At 35.8% G+C, this 23,669-nt stretch overlaps 1 protein-coding gene across 3 annotated transcripts in view; it reads right to left on the bottom strand.

The window, feature by feature from the left end:
* SCFD1 (sec1 family domain containing 1) overlaps positions 1–23,301 on the bottom strand; it is a 108,410-nt gene extending 85,109 nt beyond the window's left edge. For 2 of the 3 annotated variants that reach the window (XM_080809044.1, XM_080809045.1), the window contains exons 1-7: positions 23,228–23,301; positions 17,256–17,326; positions 14,765–14,853; positions 11,754–11,844; positions 5,513–5,635; positions 3,902–3,989; positions 132–221 (exon numbers count right to left, since the gene is read on the bottom strand). In XM_080809044.1, coding sequence (XP_080665170.1) covers positions 132–221; positions 3,902–3,989; positions 5,513–5,635; positions 11,754–11,844; positions 14,765–14,853; positions 17,256–17,326; positions 23,228–23,285 — 610 coding nt within the window. In that variant the 5' untranslated portion in view covers positions 23,286–23,301. Of the gene's footprint in view, positions 1–131; positions 222–3,901; positions 3,990–5,512; positions 5,636–11,753; positions 11,845–14,764; positions 14,854–17,255; positions 17,327–19,911; positions 20,051–23,227 lie in introns of all 3 variants that reach the window. The other variant, XM_080809046.1, reaches the window with a different exon arrangement.
* Positions 23,302–23,669: the final 368 nt, after the last annotated feature.

Here is a 23,669-nt window from a genome sequence, read left to right as displayed (position 1 = left end):
TGGATTAACAGTATACGTAAATTTAGTGTTTTCTGGAACCTTGGGAGTGTGCCTTAATAATCACATTTATCTCTATACTTAAAAGTGTATTTGAAACTTTCCTAATGGAATATTAAATATTTTGAACTTACCCAATGTAACAAAAAAGCAGAAGAGACTGTCAACAATAGTGTCCATAACAGTTTCCATCTCTGTGTCTGTGATATCTGGCCTATTAATAGCTAAAATAACATAAAGAGGAAAAGGTTACCAAACTCCTATGCCTTGATAGTATTTGTAATACTCATACAAGTAAAATTTTTCATGTGTTACACTTTAAAGTGAACAAGTATCCATTAAAAATTATACTACCTTAAAAAAACCCACAGCATTTCAGTATCAATAGCAGTGAGTAGTATCAACATCAGACTAGTACTAAGAAAAAAATCTACCACAAAATATATATAAAATTTTTGACAGAGCAAATAAAAAAATAAATATCCTATTCCATAATTTTATTCACAAACATTAGATAGCCTCAAGAAACTACTGAACTTATTACCCAACTACTGCCAAAAAGGACAATGTAAATCAATGATCACAAGACCAGTGTCCCATATCATTTTTTTTTTTGTATTATAGTAAGTTATAGGAACTTCTTTTCTGATGTATTACACTGTACTAAAATGGTTTCTAAACTTAAGAGGCTATACGAAACACTCTAGAAATATGAAAGTCTCTCTGGAAGCTATTAAATATTCAAGAGTCTTAACTGTTTTCCCCAGGGATTCAATTCAATACATAATTCTGGATAATTCTATGAAATCTGCAATTTTGGCAGGCACCTCAGGTGATTCTTAGGGCTACACTTAGGGGAAAAAAAATTGCCCTGAAGACTATACTTGACAAAGACCTTGCCTTACTCCTCCTCCCATCTCTCACAATACCTAGGCCTAGTATCTGACAAGTAGATGTCCAATAAATGGTTGTTAAAAGACTGGCCAGACTAAAATATTATTTATATAATATTTTAAATTTCCCAACACCCTGAATGTGAAAACAAATATAAAATTCAATACAACTTGTGATTATCATGAGAGGAAAGCAGAATCCAACTGTATATATCAAAGTATTTAAAGAAAGTATGAACCATCCAGAGGACTTAATAAAGAATTCAACCAGGCAATATAGAATCTGGATGAGGAAATATACTGCTACTTGGTGTGGCAGATTCAAATCAGAAGACAGAAACGGCCAAAAGACACAATGTTAATTATGTAAATTCAAGGAACACCAACCCAGGGAAATACTCAGCTCATTCCATCAATCAATGGTGTAGGTAAAATCCAAATGGAAGCCTCCAGCCCTTAGGTTCTACACCCTGGTCTCACACCTCTAAATAAGAATTGACTCAATTCTTTGTCCATCAATAACCTCAACTCCCTTATATTAACAACTTGGTTTGTCTGAGATAGTACCCTGACTTTAAGAAAACAAAATCTGCTTCCTTTAAAAGGATAAATAAATCTCCAATGCATGAAAAGTAGGGGAAATAAATAAAACCCAAGATAGTAACACATTATGTTTGGACCAATCTGTTTATCAGCTGAAGCACCTGAGACGTTTGAGAGGATCTGGCATATAATTATGTAATGGTTAAGAGCACTAACTCTGGAGTGAGTGACTTGGTTCAGTAATCTGCTTCTGCCATTTCCATATCAAGTTACTCAATATCTGTGCCTCAGTTACTTCATCTGGAAAATATAAGTAATAATACCACCTACTTCACAAAGTTACTCTGAAGAGTAAATGAACTTACACTGTAAAGTGCATAGAGAACAATCTGTTATTATTATAAATATACTACTGAGAATCTGGGTAATTAACCATATAATTATACTTTAAAATTAATAAATTAACTTATACTTTAAATTTAATAATTTCAGACTTGTGAGTCTTTAAGTTGCGAGGTATAAGAAAATTATATTTATAAGTACCTGAAGGTTTAATGAATTTAGACTCGCTATAAATTTAATTATTCTTAAAAGTTACCTGAATATTTGGGCAGATTTTGCTTATTAGATTAATAAATTTGCCTGGCTTCATATTTAAAGTACTTAAAAATGAAAATGCTAAACTTACAGATGCAATTTAAACTAAGGGAATTCAGCGAACCAAGTTTGCTGACTAAGCTTGTTAATTGGGGCTGTTTAGAATCTAATCTGTTCGATCTGAATTAATCAAAGAAAAAGCTAAGGTGCTTCGTTGTGTTTTTGCTGTTGTTACAGTTGTTGTTTTTATGGATACCTCATGAATTTGCATGTAATCCTTGCACTGCAGCCATGCTAATATCAGTATGGTTCTAATTTGAGTCTACATGCTGCTGAATTGAGCACAAGGTGCTTTGTTTTTATACGAACATATTATAAGTAACAATTTATAAATAACAATTTAAAAGATTCACTTAAAGGCTTCAGGAAAACTAGGCTTTAAACACGTAACTTAAAATACTTAAGTAGCTAGTTAATTAAAACTCAATTAACTGTAAATAGACTTCTGTAAAGAACAACTACTGTCAAAACTCTCTGACACAGGCAATTCAGCAAATGCTCACACCCTTTAGGGATGTTGTTTAATTTCTAAAACACAGCACACTACAGAGCTCAAGAAAACAAAAAACTGATGTTCCCTTCTCAGGGAGCTTAACATCTGGTCCAGTATTTTATAACAGGATACCACTGGCATTGTGGGCAGAACAATTTTCTGTTATGAGCATGTTTACACACTTCAGAACATCTGGCATCCCTAGTCCCTGCTCACTGAATGCTAGCAGCAGCCAAACTTAATATAACAATCAAAAACATCCTGACACATTTTCAAATGCCCCTTTCCGGGGCCACACTCTCCACTCAGGAACCAATAAAATTCTAGTCAGCCCCAAACATCTCAACCCTTCAATAGCAAATTAATGATTATTTGAATGAACTGGCTAATTATATCTACCACAGTTTGTGTTTTTCTCTAAAATATCTGACATAATTAGTGGTCATAACAGTTCAGTTAAGCAAGATGAGTAACTTTTGGAGATCTGCTATACAACACTGTATCTAGAGTCAACAATACTGTATTGTACACTTAAAAAGATAAAGGGACAAAAAGTGTTCTGAAAAAATAAAAAGCAACATAGATAATAAAATGGGGTTTGGGTGTTATGTGTGTGTACGCATGTGTGTGTATTAGTTTTAATCAATATCCAGGAATGGTCAGTTTACCAAAATACTGAATACAAATTCCAGAGGTAGTTAGATAGCATTTGATCAAATGCCAGTATTTAATCCACTAGTGCACGAACAGGGTATAAGAATCAAGGGAGTCTAAAAATCTGTACTTGAGAAAACACCCATGCTTCATTCCATAATAGTGCTATAATAGCTGTTGACACCTGCTGTACTAGAAACTTTTCCAGGCATTTTATACAACTAATTCATTTAATTTCCACAAAAACGCTGTGAGGTACATAGTATTACTATCCCCAGTTTACAGATGAGGAAACTAAGGCACAGAGAAGTAGAGTAAGTTGGTCTTGTCCAAGAGTCAAAGTACTAGAAGATTCATTGAATCCTACTACTAAAATACTGTCTTATTTGCCATGACTAAACCATTCAGGCAAGCTGCTATGTGGTACCTAAAAGGTCAGAGCATTGGTACTTCACTGAACTTACAAAACAACTTTATTACATGTTGCTTCTAAGTGACAGAATTCAGTCTGAATTCTGTGTTTTCTTTGTGTGCTTTAAAATATCTTTTAGAGTTCTACGGCTATAAACAAAGCTGGCTTTTGATTGTACCAAATATGCTATTTTTGTTTACAGTACAACTCATTTTGTTAACAATGAATTATAATATTCCTGTTTTTACATACCACGATACGAAACAAGCTCCTTATTTTGATTACATAATACAAACATATCATCTTCCAAAGTAATAAAATTGAGATACTGATCAAAAACCTAGAAACAAAAGAAAAAGGTTTATAAATCAGTTTTACAATATATTTTTTTGAGCAGACTCCATGCCCAATGTAGGGCTTGAACTTATGACCCTGAGTTCAAGAGTCACACGCTCTACCTACTGAGCCAGCCTGATGCCCCAATTTTACAATACTGAAAGCACATTTAAAATTATGATTATATTCAATAACTGAAAATGATACTATGTAGCAGACAGCCTCCCTGGGTAAGAATAAGGAGTTAATATCAAAAAGGAATATAAACAAGACTTTAACAAAAAATTATCAAGGAGGGGAGTAATATTTTCAGAAAACAAATTTTAAGAAGATATAAAAATTTGTTTAAAGACTGTGGTAGGGATGCGAATTTATATCAGTTTTGAAGAAAAAAATCACAATTTTATTCATTTTAATCACATTTTCCTAAGAAAGTCATAACTATTTTTCCACCATGAACACTTATAAGTGGGAAAGAAGTTATACTAGTTCTTTAGAAGTGCAAATCAGGGGGAAAATTAAGAAAACTCTTTTTGAGATACATTAAATTTAATTAAACAAACAGAACTATTCCTACTATTTTATGTAAAGTTAATGATAAACTTTGAAAAGAACATTTAAGACATAGGCCTCAAAAACTAATCTGAAGTAGTAGTAGACTATCTAAACCTAATCAGTGGGGAAAAATGGGAAGTAAATACATAGTTGTTTAGTCTTTTATTTGCCCTCTATCATTCCTTAGAATTTCAAGTGTTGTTCAAATTCAAGAAGCACAGGGCACAGTAGGGCTATAACTAAGAATAAATTTACAGATTTATTTATAACTAAGCTGAACCTATCTAAAAAGTAACCAAGATATAGAATGGATGGTCCATCCTAAGTTCCTTCTTTTCTTACACTATGCGATATAACTTCTTTGGATCCTCTCTCCTAAGTAGATCTGAAGTTAGAATTGTGACAATAGTGATTATAAATAAAATAATGTCAACATATTTTTAGTATAATTTATAACAACACGATTGTCAAACTATTTTTGCTTTTTTCAAAAGATTTTATTTATTTGACAGAGCAAGAGAGCACAAGCAGGGGGAGCAACAAAGGAAGAGGGAGAAGCAGGCTCCCCACTGAGCAGGGAGCCCAACATGGGGCTTGATTCGACTTTGGGATCATGACCAGAGCTGAAGGCAGATGCTTAACCATCTGAGCCACCCAGGAGCCCCTGTCAAACTATTTCTAAGTTAAACTAAAAAGCTTACAAATCCTAGCCTGAAACAAAGACAGATTTCAGCATTTTATTTTTATCTTTCAAATTCATTGGGTAATAGGTACCTTTAGTTTGGTTTATTTTCCCTAGTTCAAACTGTAGATAATTTGCATTATCAGAACTCTTTCTTAAAGTAATGAGCCTAAATATTTGTTAGGTTGATCTGGTCCTCTACAAATTAGGCACCTACGTCAATTAACAAGTTTCAGAATATACTAAATTTTACAATAACAAAACGTCATCGGCCAACCAAAATCTCTTACCTTGGCTACTTGTGTTACTGCACTGGCAGCCAATGCTGCATTCGCAATATCTTCCAGTTTACTTCTTGAAATAGCAGAAATAAAATTTAAATAATATGATTCATAGAGTTGATTTCGCAGATCCTAGAAATACAACGAATACTTCATTTTTATGAGCAAGTATAAAGGATGACCACAAATAAGAATCTTTTAGATAACTATAAGAGCAAGATTCTGGAGGATAATACACATATTTAAAAGATGGATTATATAAATGACAAGAACAAGAATCCCAAAAGAATAAAGTCATGAAGAAGTTAGTGGTTATTTGTTTGCCAGATATAAAGGACCTATATATTAGTAAAGTTATGATATAATATTACCAATAAAATTCTATTTTAATTATAATGTCACATAAAACTGCTTGAAATAGTATATCTGCATTTTTATTAAAAATATCCAGAAATTATCCAGAAATGGCTCTCATATAAAACGCTTATTATATTTTGCAGATACTGTCTTCTACTGCTCTGGTCATGTAATAATACAACCTATTTCCTTTGCTGCTCAGACATAATTCCAATGACCAATTCCAGAAGTATTACTTCTCAATCATCCAAAAGTAGTATAATTTAAAGTTATGCCAATTCTTAAATCAAATTTACTGATGTTTTCAAAGTCTAGGCAAATAGGTATCTAAATAACCATACAGAAACACCTTGTATATACTGCAGGTTCAGTTTCAAACCACAATAAAGCAAACATTGTAATAGAGCAAGTCAAAATAAATTTTTGGTTTCCCAGTGCTTACGAAAATTATGTTCACACTATACTGTAGTCTCTTAAGTCTGCAACAGCATTATGTCTAAAAAAAGAGTATATACCTTACATAAAAAATACCCTATTGCTAAAAAATGCTAACCATCATCCAAGCCTTCAGCAAGTTATTAGTGATCACAGATCACCATAACAAATATAATAATAATGAAAACGTTTGAAATAGTGTGATAATTACTAAAATATGACACAGAAACATGAAGTGAGCAAATGCTGTTGGAAAAATGGCACTGGTAAGACTTGCTTGATGCAGGGTTGCCACAAACCCTCAATTTCTAAAAAGTGCATTTTCTGTGAAGCACACTAAAACAACGTATGCCTGTATTTCCTCAAACCTAAGATACTGTCGGTTGCAAGAGGCATCATTATGTAACACCAAGAAAGAATTAATTCTGCCAATAAAATTCTGTAACACACCATCAATTTTTTTAAAAGATTTTATTTATTTATTTGACAGAGAGAGAGATCAAAAGTAGGCAGAGAGAGTCAAGTATCATATGGTTTCACTTATTTGTGGAGCATAACAAATAATATAGAGGACAAGGGTGGATGGAGAGGAGAAGGGAGTTGAGGGAAATTGGAAGGGGAGGTGAACCATGAGAGACTATGGACTCTGAAAAACAACCTGAGGGCTTTGAAGGGGCGGGGGGTGGGAGGGTGGGGGAACCAGGTGGTGGGTATTGGGGAGGGCACAGATTGCACAGAGCACTGGGTGTGGTGAAAAAACAATGAATACTGTTACGCTGAAAATAAATAAAAATTTAATTAAAAAAAAAAAAAGTAGGCAGAGAGGCAGGCAGACAGAGAGGGGAGGGAAGCAGGCTCCCTGCTGAGCAGAGAGCCCCATGCGGGGCTTGACCCCAGGACACTGAGATCATGACCTGAGCCAAAGGCAGAGGCTTTAACCCGCTGAGCCACCCAGGCACCCCCACACCATCAATTTTAAGATGCATCTGATATCAGAGATGTTTAAGTGTGAAGATCTAAAGGTTTGGAGCGTGTGTGAGGAAGGCTCCTGAGCAGGGCAGCAGTTTAAAAAAGGTTGCGGGGTTGATTAAAGGATGAAGGATTGAGAATTAAGAGCAATGAGGAAATAAGTAAGTATGCTGAAGATATTGGGAGTCATGTTTCTCACGGTCAGAAAAAAGAGTTCTAGATTTGTAAAGGGAAAAAGAAAAACTAGGATGAATCCTGTATTTCTGAAATGAAATAGTTTTGGATATTACCTGTCTTTTTATCTAGAGAGATAAGGAAGATTTTTAGAGTCAAATGTAGATATAAAAGTATTCATATATATACATACATATACTTCCTAGTTCTGTCCATTGTGATGTCCTAAGAACTCTAACACCTTAGTAGCAATAACTATGCCTTATTCCCAGTTGCTGATTTCTAAATACCATTCTCTACAAAACACAACCAGAGCTCCTTAGAAAATGGCTGAATCTTGGGCTAGAATAAAGTATGAGATGAGACTGAACAATCGTATTGTGCCTGAAAGTAAGGAAGTGGTCTAAGAATGATGAAGACATTTCAAAAGGATGCAGAAATGCAGGATATAAGATCAATATATAAAAGTCAACTGTATATCTATACACTTGCAATGAACAATCCTAAAAACAGAATTAAGAAAAAAATTCCATTAACAGTAACATAAAAAAACATGAGGGAATATATTTAACAAAAGAAGTGCTTGGGGGCGACTGGGTGGCTCAATGGGTTGAGCCTCTGCTTTCGGCTCAGGTCATGATCTCAGAGTCCTGGGATTGAGCCCTGCATCAGGCTCTCTGCTCAGCGGGGAGCCTGCTTCCCCCTCTATCTCTGCCTGCCTCTCTACCTGTGATCTCTCTGTCAAATAAATAAATAAAATCTTAAAAAAAAAAAAAGAAGTGCAAAACTTACTTGCACAATACAGAACATTACTGAGAGAAATTAAAGAAGATCTAAATAAATGAAATGGTATTCCATGTTCGTGGATCAGAAAATTTAATATTGTAAAGATGACAATCTTCTCCAAATTGATCTACAGATTTAATGCAATGCCTATCGGATGCAAGCTCCACGTAGCTTCCTAGGGAAATTGACAACCTAATCCTAAAATTAGTATGAAAGTTTAAGGGACCTAGAAAAGCCAAAAAAATCTGGAAAATGAAGTATAAAGTTGGAGGACTCAGTTTCCCAATTTCAAGCCTTGCTATAGAACAAGAGTAGTAAAGACAACGTGGTATTGGCATAGGACATAGAGATCAATGGAATAGAACTCAGAGTCCAGAAATAAACCAATGTATCTACTGTTAATTTTCTTCTTTTTTAAGATTTATTTGTCAGAGAGAGAGCACAAGCAGTGAGACCCACAGGCAGAGGCAGAGGGAGAAGCAGGCTCCCCACCTAGCGGGAAGCCCAATACAGGACTCAATCCTAGGACCCTGAGATCAGGACCTGAGCCAAAGGCAGATGCCTAATCGACTGAGCCACCCAGGTTTCCCTTATGTTAATTTTCAATAAAATTGCCAAGACCATTCATGGGAGAAAGAACAATCTCTTCAATAAATGATGCTGGGGCAACTGGATAGCCACATGCAAAAGAATGAATGAAGTTGGACACCTCACTCATACTGTATATAAAAACTAACGCAGAATGGATCAAAGATCTAAATTTAAGAGCCAAAAGCACAAAAATCTTTGAAGAAAACACAGATTTGGCCATCGGTTCTTAAATATGACATCAAAAGCATAAGCAACTAAAGAAAAGACCAACTTAAAACTAAGTTTAAAATCAAAATTAAAAATTTTTGTGTTTCAAAGGATACCAACCCACAGAATAGGTGAAAACATTTCCAAATGATATACTTGATAAGGGTCTAGGATCCAAAATAAGAAAGTACTCTAACAACTCAACATTAAAAGAACAGCCCAATTAAATACTGGACAAGGGATCTGAATAGACCTTTCTTCAAAGATGGACAAATGGCCAATAAGCACATTAAAAGATGCTTAATATCATCAGTCACCAGGAAAATGCAAATTAAAATTACAATGAGAGGGGCGCCTGGGTGGCTCAGTGGGTTAAGCCTCTGCCTTCGGCTCAGGTCATGATCTCAGGGTCCTGGGATTGAGTGCCGCATCAGGCTCTCTGCTCAGCAGGGAGCCTGCTTCCTCCTCCCTCTCTGCCTGCCTCTCTGCCTACTTGTGATCTCTGTCTGACAAATAAATAAGTAAATTCTTTTAAAAAAAAAATCACAATGAGATAACACTTTAGGATGGCTGTAATCAAAATGTCAGATAATAAAAAGTTCTGACAAGGATCTGGAGAAACTGGAACCCTCATATACTGCTAGAAAGAATATAAAATGATGCAACCACTTTGGAAAACAGGCTAGCAGTTCCTCAAAAGGTAAACCACATACATGCATTTATATAAAAATATCTGTGTGTGTGTATATTCTTCAAATGCTACATAAACAAAATTAAAGTAATATTCTATATAAAATTTTGTCTCCTGCCTTAAAAAAAAAGTTAACTATAGAGTTATTTGACCCAGGAATTCTATTCCCAGATGTTTATGGACACAAGAAAAATAAAAACACATATATACACAGAAATGTGTACAAATATGTTTGTAATAGCATTATTCCTAATAGTCAAAAAGTGGAAGGAGTTGATAAATCCTCTTTAAAAAATGGCATGGTCAGGTTTATGCAGTATAAAAGAGAAAGCTGGGCATCACCAGCTACACAGGACACAAAATATGTGACCTTCATTAACAATTTAAATACAGGTGACCCTTGAACAACACGGGGGTTGGGGCACTGCACAGGTAAAAATTCACACGTAACTTCTGATTCTCCAAGAAATTTACTACTAATAGTCTACTGTTGACCAGAAGCCTACTGTAACATAAACAGTCAATTAGCACATATTTTGTACGCTATATGTATTATATACTGTATTCTTACAAAAAAGTAAGCTTGAGAAAAGATTAAGAAAAACCATTAAGGGAGAGAAAATACATTTACAATACTGTACTGTTAAAAACCCACCTATAAGTGGACTTCTGTAGTTCAAACCTGTGTTGTTCAAGGGTCAACTGTAGTAATTTGATTCAACAGTCAGTAACAAGATCCTTGTGAGTTTGTGGCAGACACTGTTAGCTACTTATTTAACATCCATTTTCCCCTACTTTTTGCTAGAAGAATCAAGATTTTGTTTGGGGACAATATCATTTAAATATTAACTTTTGTAACCTCCTTTGAGGTTAATTCTATCCAGTGAAACATAAATAAATGAGTGTTTTCTGGGGATTTCTGGGAAATCTTAGCTTTCATGATTAAAACGAACAGTTAGGATTGGCATAATTTATTTCACCCTTCTTGCTCTGAACATAGATGATTTCACCCTCAGATGCCACGTAACATCCAGGAAGCAATAATCAAGACATTGAAAAGGAGAAACCAAAGAAAAGAGATCAGAAAGACTGAAGGAGCCGGAGTCTTTGACTACTTCATAGAACTACTATACCAGCTTGGACCTCCTACTCCGACTTCCTATTATCTTAGAAAAATAAAACCCTATTTTTAAAGTTAATATAGTTAGATTTTCTGGGGTACCTGGGTGGCTCAGTCAGGTATGTGCCTGCCTTCAGCTCAGGTCATGATTTCAGAATCCTGGAATCGAGCCCTTTGTGGGGTTCCCTGCCCCATGGGGAATCTGCTTCTCCTCCTCCCTTTGACCCTCTCTGCTGTTGGTGCTCTCTCTCTCTCAAATAAATAAAATCTTTTAAAAAAAGATACAGGGCGCCTGGATGGCTCAGTGGGTTAAGCCTCTGCCTTCGGCTTGGGTCATGATCTCAGGGTCCTGGGATCGAGTCCCGCATCGGGCTCTCTGCTCGGCAGGGAGCCTGCTTCCTCCTCTCTCTCTGCCTGCCTCTCTACTTGTGATCTCTGTCTGTCAAATAAATAAATAAAATCTTTAAAAAAAAATACATATAGTAAGATTTTCTGGTTTTTAAAACCAGGGTAAGTTTTAATCAATATGCTTCCTCAGCCAAAAAATTTAAAATTTTTCAGTCTCTTTAAAATTCAAAGATAATCTCAAAAATCAAAGTGGGTAATTAAGTAAGACAATTTTTTGATTTTTCTCACTGGAAATCTAAGAAATTAAAAAAAAAAAGATATTATTTATTTGTGAGAGAGAGCACACAAGCAGGGGGAGTGGAAGGCAGAGGGAGAAGCAGGCTCCCTGCTGAGCAAGGAGCCCAGTGAAGGACTCGATCCCAGAAACCAGATGCTTAGGCATCTGGTTTGCACCAGATGCAAAGGCAGATGCTTAACCAACTGAGCCATCCAAGCATTCTGATATCTAAGAAATCTTTTGGAAAAAACCTGTTTCCACATTACAGGGTCAGGAAATTAAGAACTCATATTACCTGGCACATTCTGTCAATATTTTCTTCAGTTGGCATTACAAAGTACACTGCAGGAACATCTGGTATAGGATCTCGATCAGAGTGCAAAAGCCTAAAAGACATAAAGAATGTAAAATTCACTTTTTTCTTTTTATTTATTTATTTATTTATTTATTGGACAGACAGATCACAAGTAGGCAGAGAGGCAGGCAGAGAGAGAGAGGGGAGGAAGCAGGCTCCTTGCTGAGCAGGGAGCCGGATGTGGGGCTCGATCCCAGGACCCTGAGATCATGACCTGAGCTGAAGGCAGAGGCTTTAACCCAGTGAGCCACCCAAGCGCCCCAAAATTCACTTTTTTCTTAGTCACTTATCTATAGTTTTAAAAACAGTATTTCTCAAACTAGGAATTAACCAGTTCAGGGACAAGGAGACCAGTATACTAAAAGTGCTTGGTGAAATTAAACTTTCTCCTTGTATCAGTGCTAATATTATTTATTAATAAGATCCTAATGTCAGTCTTCATCTCCTCTACTACAATCACCTGGTACAGAAATACCAATATTCTTCCTGAAGAAGAACTAAACCACATTCATTATCAATTTTATTTCCAGTTTTTGGCTGGGGGAGGGTGAGTGGGAAGAAAGTGCAGTTCTGTAAGAAGACAAATAGAAACCTGAAAGAGCCTTTAAAAATAATGAAAAATTTTACCCATAAATAAAATCAAATATTTTTTTAAAGTAAAAGATGTATGAATGCTCCCTTAAAACTTTAAGGCAATCTATTTTTTTAATATTTATTGCATCATAAGAATGCACAAGAGATCATCTAGGCATCTCATAGATTATAACACTTGATATTTTCTCCTACAATTCAGGGAGTACCTTGATTCAAATATCCCAGTATCAAATCACAAAATGTCTTTGTTCTTCACTGTAAGATTCTGCTATACTTATATCAGGAAATATCACAACATGCTATCTGTACCATATTCTACTCATCCTTCTGTGAATAATGTACATACAATCTTCCTACACATGCTTCTATACACAATATTGTAGTCACCTCTCTATAAGAAAGAGAGTGAAAGAGGCTACCACTGTGTCTGCATTTAATGACTTCCTTCCATTTGTTTGGATGCTGCTACTGACACCAGAAAGATTACACTGTTATGGCAGCCATTGTATGTCATCTTCTTATGCTGGCTGTCCAATTGCCTAAAGTGTACAACCACCATTTCATCTTCTGAAAACTTATTATTTCCTACAAATCAGCCTAAACCAGCAAGCAGTGTATAAAGTAACTGACAAAGTATTCTTCATCAAATAGGGAAGAATAGTCAGATGCACCTTGCACAGAAATTCACAAGGGTAGCTGTGTGATCTTTTCATGTTCTGGTGACAACAGCAACAGGTAGACAGAAAGAATCTATTACTCTCAAACTGGCAGTCTAGCCTGTCACCCCTTAAGGAAGCACTAAGGCTCACCTCTGTTAGTCACTGTTACTGAACCATTATGGTTCAATAGACAAATAGTACAGAATTCATGGTCAAGCAATCTGAACACTGCTACTAACTAGCTGTATAATCATGGGACAATCACTTAAAGTCTATAAACTTTAATCTTTTTGTTAGTAAAATAAAGGAATTAATCAGTAAGGCAGCAACAGTAACCAATGCTTGTTAATAAACCACCATTTCCAAGGATGACATCAAGCCAAATATCCAGGTAAGAAGGATGAACACATTACCAACAACAAATTTTTATTTTAACTTTGAAATAAAAATGAAAGGAAAATCTATATTCCATATTTCACCAAACCTAAGGTGCTATCAATTTTAAAACATATTATTAAAATAATTTCTGTTAAAAGTGACAGAAAAGGGGTGCCTAGGTGGCTCAGTGTGTTAAGCCTCTGCCTTTGGCTTGGGTCATGATCCTAGGGTCCTGGGATCGAGCCCCGCATTGGGCTCTCTGCTCTGCGGGGAGCCTGCCTCCCCCTCTCTTTCTGCCTGCCTCTCTGCCTACTTGTGATCGTTCTGTCAAATAAATAAATAAATAAATAATGTTTTTTAAAAAAGTGACAGAAAAATGCTGCCAATTTAACCATGATATAGCATTAATTAGAAGATAGATCCTAATTTCAGAAATATAGAAATGTGGAAAATATATTTTAGAATTGATGCAATATAATATTCTATTAATTTAAAACAAATGCTCAAAATAAAATTGAAGAATTGAAGAATTTAACCACATCAGAATGTGTTACTCACTGGAAATCTAAAACCACATGCCCACTAAAAGAGCACATTTCACTCCAATATCTCGTAATAGAATAAGAATTGGTTATAACATCATAAATAGAACAATATGCAAATAGTTAGAATATCTTAAAATTGGACTCCTTTAGTACATAAAAGTATTAGTACATATGCATGAATACAGCCCTTCTCTAAATGTTCTATTCAGCCAAGTCTACAGCTATACAGACTTAATTGCTTAATGCAGTTTGTTTTATGAAACATACCAGAAATAATATAATCAAATACAGTCCGTCGTTAAGAAGACAACACAGATTAAAAAAAAAAAAAAAAAAGACAACACAGATAGTTCCTATGGTGATTAACAGTCATTATTTCATAGATACTTATATTTTTCCTGATAAACTAATTTAGATATTCTTCTTTTTAAAAAGTATATTTAAATTGAGGAATAAAAAATTTTCAGAGATGGAAGAGACCTTAACACAACCAGTTCTTTTTCTTCATTTAAGAGGGTAAACCAGTCTGTACAAAAAGACACGAGAGAAAATTTAAATTCTGAAATTATAAAGCCTCAGATTGAGAATTATTTTTAACTTCAGAAGAAAACAGATAAAAGGAGATAAGAGAAAAAAATGTTGTTTATTACAAGTACTATGGCTAGTATTATTTTCTCTATAAATGTCCCTTAATAATTTGATTTCAGGATGGCCAAATATATCCTTTAACAATGTATCTGAAAACAAATGTCACTATAAATACATTAGAACTCACAGATGCAGAGTGATTCCCATGTCTCTCAGCTCTTTCACAGACAGCAATGGAGAGATGATGTCTTGGCCAAATCTGTCATAAATGAGCACCTAGTTAAAATTAAAAAAAAAAAGCATTTTTAAAGCATCATTATCAGTGAACAGTCATGAAGAACTCATATTAAGACAATGTAGAAGCGTATTTTATTTTAATAAATCATGCATGTGGAATTCTTTTGCTTGACCTCAATTTAATATTTTCCATCTTTTACCAAAATGTCCATTCATGTCATAACCTATTTTTTAAAGCATTACCACTTGTGCTAAAATAAATTAATGTTACATAAATTTATTTCCTGAAATATTTTTCTACAATAAAGCATACTAGAAATAAAATATTCATAAAATTTTCATAAGCTAATAATAAAGGACTTTGAACATACAGCAAACTCAAAGGACTTTGAACATACAGCAAACTCAAACCCCACCAAGTTCGCATATATCCTTTCTAAAAAGAGAGAAGTAAAAATTAGTCCTTCTCAAAACTAATGTGTAACAAGTGTAAAGAAAATTTGGTAATTTAAGCATCTCGGGTTATAAGATTCTCATTTAAATAATTAGGTCCTTTAAGAGTACTTGCTAGCCTTATTTTGTCACATACATTTTTTCACATCCTAAAATATTTTTTTTTAAGATTTTATTTATTTATTTGACAGACAGAGATCACAAGTAGGCAGAGAGGCAGACAGAGAGAGAGGAAAGGAAGCAGGCTCTCTGCTGGGCAGAGAGGCTGATGTGGGGCTCGATCCCAGGACCCTGGGATCATGACCTGAGCCAAAGGCAGAGGCTTTAACCCACTGAGCCACCCAGGTGCCCCCACATCCTAAAATATTAAAACTGACATCTTAAAGGGGTAGTAAGAACTCTGAGTCTTGTAACAAAATTAGTTTTAGAGTTAAAGCAAATAAAAGAGAAGCTTCAATTCGTGTTTTTTTTATAACTACCTCAATAATTCTTTATGGAGTAAGAAATTGCTAATGGGAGGATGAAACACACTGTCATAAAAAAATGCTTTTGCTATATGCCAGCATTTTCTTTAGAAAAGCTAAAATTCAGGCCATCTGGCTGGCTCAGTTGGAGGTACTTGCTACTCTTAATCTCGGGGTCATGAGTTTGAGCCTCACACTGGGTGGAAAGATTACTTAAAAATAAAATCTTTAGGGGCACCTTGGTGGCTCAGATGGTTAAGTGCCTTTGCTCAGGTCATGGGATCTCCAGGTCCTAGGATTGAGTCCTGCATCAGGTTACTCTCTCAGAGGGGAGTCTGCTTCTCCCTAAAATGCTTCTGCTCCAGTTGTAAGAGGTTGGATGTTTCATCTTTCAAAAGTCTTCCCTCTTTAAACCTCAGCATATTTGTATTATTAATCTTGTGATATGGAAGTAGTGGGAAGGGAGAGAATTTGATAAATCTGTACCCAAGAAATTCTCAGGCTATTTAATTCAAAAGCTTAATACAGACTTTAGAGACAATAAATGAGCACTGCTTATGCAAGGGGCAATAAGAGGATGCCCACAAATAAACGTCAAGAAGGCAAAAATTAGGGGTACTCTGAAGCTTAACTTATGAATTCAAAATAGATGACTTTAACCACCTTCAGAGTTAACCCAAAGGACTTTAAAAGGACTCATCAGAGTTTCTGAAACATCCATAATATCAGGTTGACTTATTCTCAATTATTAGCAAAAAAGAAGTATAAAGTGACTATAAACTAGTAAGTTTAACCTAATCAGCTGTTTTCTAATCTCTATGAAGAAAGAAAGTAGCAAGTTTAAAATGAAGAAGCTCAAAGGACAGGAATTTTTAAAGGTTCTCCAGCATTTCTCAAAGGAGAAATTTTATAGATTGTTTTTTAGTCCAGTTAACAGTTTCACTGACAGTTTTATATATCATAAACTAATAAACTGGCATTTTCTAGTTTACAGATCACTCTCTCATTAAAATGGACCAGTTCCCCTGAGTCTGACTAACCTTGAACCAGCGTGCAAGATCCAAATTTGGGACTTGCAAAACTAAGGAACAAAACATCAACCTACTAGTGAGAGGCCAAGATATCAGCTGGATTCCCTAGGTAAGTATTACTATCCTTGTCTTCCTCCATAACGTGTTTATTAAAAAGATTCACATTAAGAGGCTCCTACGTGGCTCAGCTCAGTTGCGCATCCGACTCAGGTCATGATCTCAGGGCTGTAAGATAGAGAGCCCTTATGTCGGGCTCCTCAGTGACCGTGGAGACTGCTTAAGATTCTCTCTCTCCCTCTCCCTCTGTCCCACGCCACCTCCCACCACTTACTAGCATGCGTACACTCTCTCTCAAAAAAAGAAGAAAAAAGAAACTATTCATGCGTTAGAACTAAAATGTGCTACTGTTCAGCATTAACAAGAAATTCCCTCCAATCACTACCAATAAGAGCCAAGAAAAAAGGAAAGAGTCCCCATTAAAATAGTCTCTTACCTTCCATACTGGTTCTCCAGTGCTATTTTTAACATGAGGCACATTGAAATTCAACATACGCTTCAAAGCCACTAGAAATGAAAACAATCATTATTATTTTCAGGATTTCATTCCATGCCCCCCACATTTATTACTCACCACCTCAGAACAAAATGCGCAAATCATTCTAATAAAACTGATTAATAAAATGACTGGACATACAAAAGCAGGATAAGACTTTGTAAGACCATCTCATCTAACAGCTAATTGGCAAGTGTTTAGTAGGAGATTTTTCTGTTGCCAGGTGAAAATGTGAAAAATGTTCAGGAAGAAGCCTTTTTCATTCCTCATGACAACTCCACATAACTTTTAAGTGTTAAAAATTTTTATTGTAATTCCAGTATAGTGTTATACTGGAACATATATATATATGAACATATATATGAACATATATGTTCATATATATATATGTTCATATATATGTTATATATATGTTTTATATATGTTCATATATGTTATATAACAGTGTTATATTAGTTGCAGGTGTACAATAATACACAACTCTGCACATTAGTCAGTGCTCATCACTGTAAGTGTACTCTTTGATCCTCATCACCTATTTCATCTACCCACCCCCACCTCCGCTCTGATAACCATTAGTTTGTTCTCTATAGTTAAGAGTCAGCTTCCTGGTTTGTCTCTCTTTTCTTACCTTTGCTCATTTTGTTTTTTAAATTCTACATATGAGTGAAATAATATGGCATTTATCTTTCTCTGACTGACTTATTTCACTTAGCATTAGACTGTCTAGCTCCATCCATGTTGTTGCCAATGATAAAGGGTTAGCCTCTAAAATATAGGAAGAACTTATACAACTCAACAACCAAAAAATAAATAATCCAGTTAAAAAATGTGCAGAAGACACAAAAAGATATTTCCCCACACTACTTTATAAAGATGCAAAAAGAAATTTTGTCAACTGCAAACTTGCAGTGGTCTCAATAGATAACTGGAGCTATTGTCTATTTACTGTTGGGCTGATAGCATAGATCAGAATCACTTGAAAAATAAAAATTATGTATACTTAAGTGGTTCATATACAAAACCATCATACAGCAGGTCTACGTTGTAGTTATCTTGCAGTATATTTTATGGCCAATTTACCTCAGTATCTACTGAAAAGTTGTACTGTTTAATATTATATGCTCCATGAAAAAAGTGAGACTTTCCCACAGATATGGCAGGTAATTCCTGCTAAGAAAAAACACAATTTCTGGGGCGCCTGAGTGGCTCAGTGGATTAAGCCTCTGCCTTCGGCTCAGGTCATGATCTCGGGGTCCTGGGATCGAGCCCCACATCTGGCTCTCTGCTCAGCGGGGAGCCTGCTTCCCCCTGTTTCTCTGACTACTTGTGATCTCTGTCTGTCTGTCTGTCTGTCTCTCTCTCTGCACCAAATAAATAAATAAAATCTTTAAAAAAAAAAAGAAAAAACACAATTTCTAAAATCAAAGCAGTTATATTCTATATGTTATTGTACTTTGAGGTTTTTATTGCTCATTTTTATGTATGGTAACAGACTCAGAAACATACATTTATTTATTTGTTTATTTATTACATATAACGTACTATTTGTTTCAGGGGTACAGGTCTGTGATTTATCAGTCTTGCACAAGTCACAGCACTCACCATAGCACATCCCCTCCTCAATGTCCATCACCCAGACACCCCATCCCACCCACCCCCCTTCCACTTCACCAACCCTCAGTTTGTTTCCTGAGATTAAGAGTCTCTTATGGTTTGTCACCTTCTCTGGTTTCATCGCGTCAGAAACATTTTCTAAGGAAAATAAAAATCTCAAAATACTTCTATGTGAGGTTGAGAATGCCAATATTGAGGAAGGGTATTAATTGGGTAATTTAATTTTTAAGACTGTCAGCTCTGAAATCTACCTGGCTTTTTTTTTTAATTTTTAATTTTTCTATAAACATATAATGTATTATTAGCCCCAGGGGTACAGGTCTGTGAACCTACCTGGCTTATTTTTAAAACCCTCTGTATTAGGCTTCATTAAGTAGTACAAAATAATCTACAAGTCAAACTTCTACCTATATAATATGTAAAACTACATACTGTATACTATATATAGAATATAGAATTTATCATATAATATTCAAATCACCAGTGTTGTCAATTTATAGTAGACTGATTCATTCACCAGAAAAACTTCTATTAAATGCTTATATTTCTTTGGGTAGGTATAGTAGTATCAGTGTGCATACAGACATGACTTTTTGGTAAAATGTTAGTAGTTAATGCCTAGCCATTAATACACTTTGCCAATAACTTACAGCTGCTTCAAAAGCTTACAGATGTTAGGATATTATATAAAAACACACAAACACACACACAAAAAACACTTTGGTATTTAAAATCGAAATAACATAGAAGGCATACAGGGTGCTGCAGAATTAACTCTCCCATTGAGCTTTAAGGAGTTCTTCCTCCCACTTCCAGGTAATATAGACAACAACACCCTGGCACCCATGGCCTAACGGAGAGAAAATCTTGTTTGTGGGAATAGCTATTCACATTCTTGACACAAAACAACTAGGAAAAACCACAGGCTGGGCTGCATTTGAGTCCCAGGTGTATAGAGTTCTCTAGAACTAGGCCTCACCTTACTGAAAAAGGTGTTTCAGCAGATATTCCCACATTTGCCTTCTCAGGCCCATCTTGGTTAAGTTTCCTCAACTTGGACCTTTGGTTAACTTGTTAACAGATTTTGACACAGTGGATTTGTTAATAAAGTACAGGGTCTGTTTAAAGAATGTGTGAGAATATAATTTTACTTTCATCAGAGTAACTCCCTAAAGGCGTAAATGATTGCTTTTAACTGAAATAGCAAACCAGTTCTCTTTATTGACCCTAAATATACTATCCACATTTGTAGGCTTTTTGTTAATGTAATTTCACGGTCATCTGGAATGTTTTCTTCACTCATTCGCTATATATTCAACTCTACTAACCATGCAACAAATGTTTAGTCATTGTTTACCATCTGCTGGACACTGCTCCAGCTGTTGGCAATAAACACAAAAGACTGAAAAAAAAAGGACCTATACTCAAGAAGCTTTCATTTTGGGGAAAACGACAAAAAAGTAAGTTAAACATGTAGCATGTGAGATCATGACAAGTGCTACAGAGAAAAACAAAGGAAAGAGGGAAAAGAGAGTTGCAGTGTAATTTTAAATAGAGTAACCAAGAAAGGCCTCCTGAGAAGGTAACATTTGAATAAAGGTCTAAGGGAGGTGAAGGAGACACCCAGTTATCTCTTAAAGAATATTCCAGAAAGAGGTAGCAAATAAAAAGGCTCTATAGTGAGAGCATTCTGGTGTGCTCAAGGAAAGAGGAGAGTAATAGAGAGTGAGGTCAGAAAGTTAAGTGGGTAACAGATCATATAGGGCCCTGTAGCCTACTCTAAGATTATTTTGGCTTTTACCGTGATTGAAACAGGAAGCTGTTGGAGAGTTCTGAGCAAATATGTGACAAGATCATCCTGGTACTGTATGAAGAAAAATGAAGAGGAACAAGAATATAAAAACAAGGAGACTAAATAAGAGGTTGCTACAAAAATTCATGGTGTTTTGGACCTGTGTGATAACAATGACAATAATTAGATTGTGGATATATTTTCAGATTATAACTGGTAAGATTTACTTACAGATCTGATATGAGATATGAAAAGCAGAAGTCAAGAAACCTTAAAGGCTTCTGACCTGAGCAACTAACTACAAGGATGGAACTGACATTCTGACCTAAGCAACAAGGACGGAGTTGCCCTTAATTGATAATGGTAGACAGAGTTCAGAGGAAAGGTCTAGGGCAGAGATATAAATTTAGAGATCATTAGCATATATATAGTACCTAAAGCCAAGAGGCTACATGAGATCACTGCAAGAAAGAAAGCAGTTGATCTCTGGCTCCCCAGTGCTGAGAAATGGCGATGTTGAGCAAGAATCCTCAAATGGAGAGGCACGCATGAAACGCTATGGTAACACAAGATTCTCCCTGTTGTACTGAAGGTAAGAATAAAGAGGGGAGTATTCCTGGAAACTCACAAATGAGATGACTTTTGAGGTGACCTTTAAAGGATAAATATTCTTCAAGCAGGCAAAGCAAAAATCTGGCAGGATAGTTACCCTCCCTATGCCTTGGTTTCCTCATCTACAAAATGGAGACAATAATACATGTAAAAATCACTTAAAACAGTGCCCAGCAATACTAAATGCTCAATATCAACTATTATCTACCCAAATAGATTGCAAATTCCTCTGTATCATAGTGTTCTGTACCTAGAATATTTGAGAATTGATTTTGATTTACTTCCCAAAACTTTCTCAATAGTTAAGAGGGAAATGTTTACTTCTGCTACTATAGCACATATATAGGGTTTTAACCTTCTCCGAAAACAGGACAGAACTCAACTAGAGTAGTAATTTGATAAATGATTAATGTGGCATAACCTATCTGGTTATAAGATGAAATCTCACTATAATACAGAAGTTTATTTCCACATTAATCAAAATTATACCGTTGGATTTTAATATTCTACAAAGTTTCTGCATATAAAAATTACGACCATACAAATTTCATTTTTTGAAAAGCTCCTTTGTATTGGTTAAGTATTCCTTGATATGTTGTTTTATTTTAATATGTAGTATGATCTAATTCACTGAGTTTCATTAAGCTACCAGAACCATACTGCAAAGACAAGTGGGGCTTCAATTTGCTTACAGATAAAATGTATGGCAGGTATTCCCCAAATCTTACTTACTTAAATTGTGCCTAACTTCATCTGATAGCTTATACTAACTTATCTAACGGGAAAAGCAGAACACAATTCCATATGCACTCGGTGTCATTACTAGATTAAAAATCTACCAATTTTTTCTTTGAATTCTAAAGGAAGAAATCAAGCACAACCAAAATCCCTTCTGTAAGCCATATTAATTGTAACCATTTATTTTTCCTTTCAGATTAACATGCAGAAGAACATTATTACAAGGGACAGAATTTCCAAATATGCATATTCTTGATGGTTTGTTCCCATTTGCTCCTCAGAATTAACAGCCTGCCAACTTTAGGACAATTAGCTAAGAGGCATAAACCATTAGTCTGTAGCTAACAGGTATGAACCATGTATTTACCAGAAATCTACAGAAAATAAGGAAAAACAAAGTATCTAAGATGGAAAAAAGTTTAAAGTTCAAGGGAAGAAATATGTACCTTAAAAAAAGAAAACAAACAGATTTCTCTGTACAAATGGAAGCTATATAACTGCTCTATCGAGAATGAAACAAACAGTTCTAAAATACTAATCTGTCAAACGGTTAAAATGACAAAGCTACCAATCCATTTGCTTTTTGCCATTCTTCAACTCCATTCCGGCAAGCTAAAGAAGGAAATCTTTATCACTAGGCATTTCTCTTCAGGTACCCCCAAAAGACTGGTCCAAAGGAGAGAAACAGCAGAACCTAAGTTGCTCTGAAAGAACGCCTAAATTTTTTAATTGTGGAGGAAGTGCCCAAAACGAAACTCCCTCAACATTAAAACTAGCAGAGAACTGAACCATGCACAGAAACAAACCCAAAGACTTGATAGGTGGCAACAAGGGGTAAAATGCCAGCTGCTAGATCTTCTTGTGATGCCCTTCTGAGGCCCAGTAGAAAAGGGACAAGAGCAGGACCGCAGCAAACGCCCCACTCTGAAGCCCCTTCTCCTGAACCACATATGAGGGGCCGAGTTCTCAAGCTACTGGTATCTTTCCTAAAAACTCAAAAGGGGAGGGGCTCTCATTGCTCTAGGAACTGGACTGAGCCTCTGGAGGGACGTCTCGAGCTGCACGCACCGCGACCGAGGGAGGGGGACAAGCAGAGGAAGAGTGTGTCTCCACCGCAGGCGTAAAACCGCGGGGAGAAGGGAATAAATCGTACCGGTTTGTCTCTCTCGAATACTAGCTGCTGCAGCGGCCGCCATCTTGACTCCTACCATCCACTGCACGGTTGGCGAGCGCAACCCGAGGATTACGTGGCCGCCTGGACTGCCCCGGAAGCAAAGCCCGGAGGGGCGGGGCCGAGAGAGGCACTTGGGGCCTGGATACGGCCTCCTTCAGCTTTCCTCAAAACTGGGGAGACCCAGGGAGTGGTGTTTACTTTTCAGCTGTGAAGTAATAGGGATTTTTATCCTATCTAATCAAGCTACAGCTTCTCAAATGGTAGCTGCTTTAAATCGAACTTCTAGGGAGGAGCGTGGTGTTAGTAATTAAGTACTAAATTGGTCGTTTGCAGATCTCTTAAATGTTGAGAATGCTCTAGGGGTTTAAAAATCACTCGACTTAAGTAAACGAAGCTCCAGGAACAAAGTAGGGGTTAAAAT

The sequence above is a fragment of the Martes martes genome, assembly GCF_963455335.1.
Source record: "Martes martes genome assembly, chromosome: 7".
In the NCBI taxonomy this organism is placed as follows: Eukaryota; Metazoa; Chordata; class Mammalia; order Carnivora; family Mustelidae; genus Martes; species Martes martes.
The sequence above is the reverse complement of the archived record's forward strand: the minus strand, read 5'-3'. Positions and strand labels throughout refer to the sequence as shown.